We start from the raw sequence: 8,480 nt of genomic DNA, 5'->3' as shown, positions 1-8,480 counted from the left end.
AAAAACCAATAAAACCATTAAAATGTAACAATTTTAACAAAGGCCTTTTTGGACACATCGAATCACACCTTAAAATGTTTTTTATTTATTTTTCAAATAAAATGTTAAAGAAAGTATGCTTCGTGAAAGGATCGTTCGTCGCAATAATCGATTTATACCGAACACGACAGCTCCTTTAAATCATCACATGTTTTGAGGTCTAATATTCGGTAGTCATAGTAAATGATTAGGGTTTGTTGGTGTTTGCGTTTTTTAAATTGACAATTGAAAGAGTGTCAAGATGGAAATCACACATACGCAGAAGCTGTGACATTTTAGTAGAGAGAGAAGCAGAAATTGAGTAAAGTTGCAGACCACTAAAGATTGTGTTTTACTACAATGAAAATCTCTTGTTTGTTCCTTCTTGTTCTTGGCGTCTACTGCGGCCATCAGATGGCAGCAATATGCCCTCTGAACTGGCAACGATTTGGTGAGTCTTGTTATTATTTACTGATGACAAACAAAATGACGTGGTTCGAAGCAAATCGCACTTGTGCCGAGTTACGAGCAACCCTTGCAGTGCCGAACTCTAGAGCTGAAAAAAAATATATCGGGCGACTTCGTGAAGAGAGGCACATAAATGGAGACTTGTGGATGGGCTGTAACGACATCGAGGTGGAGGGGGAGTGGCAGCTCTGCCCACATAAAGGGGAATCTGAGGGTTTTAAGAACATAAACGGGCAACCTGATAACGTTTACAATGGCAGCTGTGGAGTAACAATGAAAGGTTCTGGCTGGGATGATCGGGTATGCACCAATAAATACTACGCAGTTTGCGAGCTCCCAGTCATCAGCAGCACCCCGATATTCAGCCTTCAGACCGGTCCTGATGGCCGCGTTGAGTCCCAGTGTCTGGTCGGTCACGTCATGAAGGAGCTACGGGCTGATGGTGTTGTGTCGTGCGGGAAGGCGTGCCGATCAGAGCCCCGATGTCGCTCCTTCAATCTGCTGATGGAACAAGGCTCAGGGAAGATGGTTTGTCATCTGAACAACGTGACTCGTCATGAAGCTGCTGATGGTGATGTCGAAGCTAACGATAATTGTCACCTGTTTGATCTGTAGGTGAGAACGACACTCTCACCTTTGTGACACTCGTTTCACTTTTAAATGTCTTCATTTTCTTCTGAAACTTCATTCGTTAATCAACAAAGTCTCAAAAAGGCAATCTTGATCACTTAGTTTAGCCAATAACCACATGGAGCGAAGAAACATGAACTTACAGTTTCACATGATGATGAATTAGTCCGGGTTAAACCTGCGGAATAGGAACGAACGACCCAAACAAAATAGTGCCCCCGGTAGGATTTGAACCGTGTCGTGGAGGAGGAAGTCAAGGAAAGATGGTAAAACCAGCCCAACCCGAGCCGCTGTATACAAAACATATATAACAAATCTCGCTCCTCTAGATTTCAGACGGACACACTTTACACAGACTTGCTTTAATTGATGAAAGAAATGACGTTCAACTAAAAATCTGATCACAGACCATAATGGAGGACAATTGATGCCTGAGTCGTTTCTTATGATACACTTTTATTATTATCTGTGTGGCAAAAAAACAAAACAACAACTGTTTTTACAACAACTATCTAAAACATGAACCATGTACTTTGTGGTTGAACCATCTTTAATTTTAAAATGATATTATTATTAGCATCAATATAGCAGTCTTTTCAAAGTAGCTAGTATAGCAGAAAAGCATTAAAACCATAATTCATATTTTTGTAAATGTTCACGTCCGATATTCAGCACAACACAAACATTCATAAATTAACAAGTATTAAGACTCAAAGCTAGCGTTTCGTTTTAGCTAGGATTACATTTTGTTTTCTTGCACATTGCTCTGTTTTATCCCGTTTTTTGTCTTATTTTTCAAAGCAGGCAAAGTGAATATAAGACGCTTTTAAATACGATCGTAGTTAACATGTTATCAATATTTTTTAACTTAAGTAAGATTATTTGATTCCACTTGTTGTTCTTTATTTATTTAAAAAACAATTCTTCGCAAAATATTAGATAAATTCTTATTTGAAAAAAAGTTCAGTCAACAATTGTAACTTTTACGTGCAGCTGGATGTCGATATAAATAAGCTCTTAAAAGGGACACACACAAAAAAAAACAATATAAAAAGGAAAATTATTCCACGTCATTTTTTTGTTTTGAATTCGTTGTGTTTTTGGCCCAAACTATGTTGTTATAGCAATTACTATTATTTTATATAGAATGTTACCAATTATAAAAACGAGATGCATCCTACTGTTTATTTGATAATTCCGTAGTGAACATAAATGACTCCATTTCAAGAAGCAGTACATTCTTAAGAAGAGTTATCAACATCACCATAATAATAATAACAATAACAACCGCATTTCTATAGCGCCTAACACCTCCAAAAGAAAGTCTCTAAGCGCCCATAGTAATCTGTATTGTGGCATCACACTCATGCTAAGCAATAAGGATTAATACACAAGATAAGTCATAGCTCTTTGTGAAATCGGTTCCCATGGTTCGTGGTTCGTACTTTCCATGGAGGTGGAGATACCATAGAGGTGGGATAAACAGCGTCTCGGTCACTATAGACATTAATCACGGTGCAGCCATCTTGAATTTCTCTCATTGATATCAATGTTACCAAACCGAGGCTGAAAGAACAAAATAGTCTGGTTCCTATTTGCAAAATGATTATTAGCATTCACTATTGTTACTCGATACGAGGAGCATGACCAAGATAGAGGCAGCATGATAGGTCTATTGTTAGTACTGATAAAGAAGTGACTGAAATTGTCCGCTATCTATGACGACAGAAATTCCTGCACCACAGCGTCGGGAAATTCAGCGTCTTGGTGGTGTTGTGCCATTTTGTCGCCCGACAAAAGTGTCCATGCTTCGGTCTAACCCACTGGCTCTCTGCATCAGCAGCGACAGTTTCTCCGGAATAAAGCTGAGAAGAGAACAAAACAAAAAGAAGAGCTGAGTTTATAAATGAGTAAAGTGTCAAATACCTTGCCAGTACAAATTATAGGTTCGAAACTAAAACTTGAATCTGGTGTCCTATTCTTGAATCACGTGTCAGATTTTAACCAATGAAGTCAGTACTCGATGTACACATTTCTCGATATATGGATGACGTCATCATTGTAATCCAAAACGAGGCTACAGGCGCAGCGCCAAAAGGTGGGTATAGCCTTTTCGCGGCGGTGATTGGTCAATGAGAAAAGGGGCGGGCTGTGTGTATTGGTGGCACTGCGCCGTTAGTTTCGTTATGGCTAACAGTGATGACGTCATACATGACTTATTAGGAATAGCGTATAGAAAAATATATTTACCACATGAAATAAAAACCACATGAAATATCATCACAATCTTGGTGGCGCCATTTAGGGCATCAACGCCCCTGTGTGTTACACACTATAGTGCGAATTAGGCGATGCGGCGTTTACAAATTGTGGTAGTATGACTTGACAATCTAAGAGTTCTTATTATGTTACTCTATGAACTTGACTTACTATTTTAAAAGGACAGTCCAGAAGACGGAGCCTGGAATGCACGTCATCTTCTCCCTGAGTAGCATCCCTTCTAGAATCTTACTGACTACGTACTTTGGCTCCAGAAACCTGAAAACAAAATATTGAAAACAATCATTAATGCATAAACCTGTTGCTGTCAAAGTTTAAAAGATATCCGAACAAGGCTTAGGCCTATTTAGTGAATATGTTTTGTGGAAAAAAAACTTTAGGTATCAAAATGAGTATACAAAAATTATTGTGTCTCTGAAATGTAATATGCAATGTACACAAATGAACCATACTCTTCGCCCTTCCGGCCCCGGTTTGGTTTATACACTGATTTGAATGTGGAGAATCAAAATGGCTCCTCGTTAGGAACTTACTTGCTGCTACACTTGGCTCCTCTGAACATCCCAGTGTCCGTGAAGGCAGGGCATACCAGGGTCATATCAATGCCGTGTAAACCGTTATGTGCCAGCTCCATTCGTAGCGTCTCGTGGAGGCCAACAGTGGCGAACTTACTAGCACAGTATTCCGTCATGTTCTTGAAGCAAAAAAAGCCGGCCAGGCTGGCGATCGTCACGAGATGGCCTCGGTTTCTGGCCATCATGTTTGGTAGGAAGGCCTTATGAACCTGGAATTCAAATTAAAACATAGGGTTAGGGTGGCCTAACCTTTTTTTCAGTGCAATTTATTAATAGATATATATATCAAACGCTGACAAATCTGTTATCAAACAACACACTCTATTTTTATTTTTCAAACTAATGACATTATTTGAGGAAAGGTTAGATTCGATTGTCCGGAATTTCAGTTGGTACTAAATGAAAAGGTATTGCCAATAATAAACGGACGAAAAGAAAACAAAGCTACAAGTACAGCTTGACGGTCATAAGCCTATTTTGAAACCCCTTTACAGATGCTCCAACTTCATGGAAGAACGTTAACTTTTACTCTTTAAAAAAACCCGGGTCAGAATTATCACAGATTCCAAGTCCCATGGGGCCTGACCCATTTCTGGGTCAGTATGACCCGGAATAGGAGTCAAATGACCCAGAAATGGATCCAAACCCGATATAAAAACCATGTAACCAGCTTACGGGCGGTCAGCCTGACCCAGTATAGGTCATCAGGTCTGACCTCCCTGGACTGGGAATTCGAGTCAATTCTCCGGGAATTTTTATAGGATGTTCTCCTTTTCTTACCCAAAAATGTGCCATGACGTTGACGTCCATAGACCTGCGTATGAGGTGATCTGGGCATTCCAGTAGAGGTTTCCCCGCCACCACACCAGCATTGTTAACCACTACAGTGACCTCACCAACCTCACGCCTCACAACCTCAGCTGCTTTATAAACCTCATCAGACTTCGTTACATCTACTGTGTAAGCTAAGGCTTGACCTCCAAGGTTCCTAATCACATCTACAGTCTCTGCGTTCCCGGACTCATTCACATCCCATAGGACTACCGTTGCGTGGAGCTTTGCTACTTCCACGGCTAAGAGGCGACCCATGCCGCTACCCCCACCCGTGATTAAGACGATTTCCCCGGCGATGTTCTTACGAGCTCGGAGGCGGCGTGGAATAAGAGATTTTAGGACGGCCTCAAGGCAGTACCACATGGCAAGCAGAAGGAACATTACAGATTTCAAAAACGCCATTTTTTCCAACTCTAAAATGAACTTTCAAAGTCAATATAAAAAAAAAATAAGGATGCTGTCCGATTGTCCAGATCGTTGGGTGTACTTTCGGCAGCTAATAACTGGATAAAATTGACAATGTTGACTCGTTTTTCTTAATAGCCGACGAAGAAGAACTTGTAGAGCCGTAAGAGTAAAGGTTTCAAACCTAATGAATGAAGCCTAGAATAGAACAAAAACAGATTTATATCAGTGATATCAAAAGGTTTGTCTAATTGAATACACGTTGCTTACAATAATGGATTAGAGCCACGATGTCACTCCCGAGTAGTAGGCCGATATACCACTATGAAAATTTACGTTTTAATTAATAAAGTTCTCTAAAATTCTAAGCTGCAGCCCTTTTTTATAATCTGACACGGCCAAGCTTTGTTTTTATCATCCGATCAAACAGTAGCCATCCACAGAAATTTACATAAAGATGAGTTTATGGCTCGATGCGATAAGTTTTAATAGGCCTAGCTACCGTTTGAGCGATCATTAATTGCATTGGTCGTAAACGGCATACAATAAAACGGCAAACAACACACCAAAGTCTCACACCAACGGTGACAGTTTGGTTGTAAAGGTGTCCAACATCAGATAAAATGAATATGCCAATAAAACAAGATAAAACACTGCAGTTAGTTTTTCTTGTATTTTTAAAAGGCTGTTTTCATGCTAGATTCACAACATGTTTCCGAAAATGCTTTACTCTATCGAAATCTGCGGTATCTCTAACCTAGTACATGTATAAGTTTTTATTGGCCCTAATTTTTAGAGTAATTAACAAACGATACCGTCGACCTCTTTAATTTACCGTGACGCACAGTCTAAGGACAAAACCCAACATTGAACATGTACTCACCTATGATTAGAAGATTCCCGTTCAATGAAACTAGAGTAAGTTGAAGAACTCTCCAGACGCAGATCTTTTCATAAATTGACTTAACTTACTCTAGGATCGCGCTTTTTATTGTTTTTCACTGTCCTTGGCAATGGCAATACCCAACCTTGATTCTTTAATCCCGTCCGTTTCGAGGAGAAAACTTATGTCGTCATCATCAGATCCCATAGGTCAACACGCCGGGGTTTTAGATTGTCTGTATTGTCAATAGTGTTTAAGTTTGCAAGGTTGCATCAGCGCATTGTGAAAACAATGCATATAGGCCCTATATGTGCTCTACAATAATTTGATTTCTAACATCTGAAAGTATTTTCTCAAAAGGTGGTTGCGTTTTTCGATATTGCCAAAAATCCAGAGCGAGTCCATGCAGGAAGTCACCCCCTTATACAAAGTCACCTCCTGACGAAGTCACCCTTACAAAGTCACCGCCTAACAAAGTCACGCCCTTACAAAGTCACCCCTGACAAAGTCACCCCCTTACAAAGTCACGCCCTTACAAAGTCACCCCCTGACAAAGTCATCCCTTACAAAGTCACCCCTTACAAAGTCGGCCCCTGACAAAGTCACCCCCTCACAAAGTCACCCCTAAAGTCACCCCCTTACAGAGTCGCCACGTATAAATCACGCCCCCCCCCCCCCCCCCCGTTTGAGAAGTCCTGGATCCGCGCCTGATCTTCACCATAACCAAAATGATAACACTGTTAGTACATTGTGTTTGTGTGTTCAGTAACCTCCTTATCACTAGCTAACAAATACGATAAGTTCTGAAGTCCTTGGCATCACAGTAACCTCCAGCTCCCTGAGCCACATTCAACATTACCAAGAATCAACCACAACAACCAACAATAAGTTTGTCAACAACTGAAAGGGTTAGCAGTAGTTTTACCCAATAACCTGTCACCCAGTTCAATGTTCTCATGACGATTAAACAGCTCGCCTCTCTTTTTCTCAATTGTCACAATGGAGAATATTTCACAAGGGACCTTATACACAAGATTGTTTTCTATTTTACACGAGTTGCATTAGGTTTAATTTCGCATTCAGCCTTGCTAAATTACTCACGTGAAAAAGGCTTTTTAATTAAGGCTGTTTTTTTTTGTTAGACAGATAACAAATTAATGACACTACAGACGTAAACAAATTAATGTTTGATGTTTACGTTGCATCACTTCGTATTGTTATATATTTTTTTGTAAATATCTTTGTGTTGCATTGTATTATCTCGTACGATTTTCTATTTTTTGTATTGATGAATGTATAGGCACCTTTAAAAAACTGTTTCACTGAAATGCTTCCACATAAACAAGAAATTAATATGCGACAACGTAAATTCACATTGAGGCAAACGACGTCACACTATTGCGCGATGGCACACACAAAACTGTTCACGGTGCTGTATTTAAATGTTTACCAAATTTATCGGTTATTTATGACGACAAAAGATTGTTTTTTGTTGTTTTGTATTCAAGTCCCACAATACGTGTTTGCAATTTCAACGACTGCATGCTCAAAATATGTGAAGAAATGTTTTGTTTAATATTTTAGTGGATATTTTAAAATTGTAGTTTGACATCTTTAAGTAGACTACTTAATTGTTATAACATCAATGTTTTTCAGGGGGCACATCCGGAAAAGTATCCCCCGTTCCTGAAGCTGTACTTCTATACCTAAGTAGTGAACCCGTCTTCGTTCCCCTAGCCTCTAGCCTATAACGGTTAGAACAACCTCGTACCCCAAAGTTCAACCTATCCACGGAGGGGATAGTGACGACATTGGAGGAGCGAGTCAATGGATCCCGCACCAGCTGCCGACGATTCCTCCCAGTCATGATGGATGGCAGCCTCGCTCTGGTAGTTTTACGAGAATGAGGCTCCTCTGATGCCGTCGTAGATGCATCAACTACTGGGTGCTTGAAGATGAGAGGAAGTTTGAAGTCTTTCAGGATGGTGGACGCTTGGTAGCTCTTTAACTCTTTCATGCGGCCGCGTTCAGCAATGTCGTAACGGACTCTAAGACCGGATGGGTTGAGGTTCGAATCCCCCTTGGCTGAACTGACGTCTGGTAGAAGGGATCTCGCCCGAGAATGGTGCATTGGGGAGCTCTTGGTGGAGGTCAAAGTTTTAATTACTGCGATGAATCTTTCGTTACTTCATCCACGGATGGAGATGGTTACAATACAACAGGCGAAGTGTCCAGCCACTGCGACTACGAAAAGTATTACAAGAGTATGAGGTAGATTGTTACAGACGTAGTTTTAGCAACTACTTTGAGTTCAAAACAAATCACTACAAGTTGGAAAATTGCCCAGGTACAAACAACACAATGATAAGAATGTTTAAAGATCTTGT

At 40.2% G+C, this 8,480-nt stretch overlaps 1 protein-coding gene across 1 annotated transcript; it reads right to left on the bottom strand.

The window, feature by feature from the left end:
- Positions 1-1,007: 1,007 nt before the first annotated feature.
- On the bottom strand, positions 1,008-5,931 carry LOC139951082 (epidermal retinol dehydrogenase 2-like). Its single transcript, XM_071949911.1, has 4 exons — positions 4,752-5,931; positions 3,930-4,180; positions 3,547-3,654; positions 1,008-2,981 (listed from the first exon to the last, which is right to left on the bottom strand). The coding sequence occupies exons 1-4, from the start codon at positions 5,205-5,207 to the stop codon at positions 2,873-2,875; spliced, it is 924 nt and encodes a 307-aa protein (XP_071806012.1). The 5' UTR covers positions 5,208-5,931; the 3' UTR covers positions 1,008-2,872.
- Between the last annotated feature and the right edge of the window lie 2,549 nt (positions 5,932-8,480).

Source organism: Asterias amurensis, chromosome 18, assembly GCF_032118995.1.
Source record: "Asterias amurensis chromosome 18, ASM3211899v1".
In the NCBI taxonomy this organism is placed as follows: Eukaryota; Metazoa; Echinodermata; class Asteroidea; order Forcipulatida; family Asteriidae; genus Asterias; species Asterias amurensis.
This window is presented reverse-complemented; position numbering and strand designations above follow the sequence as displayed.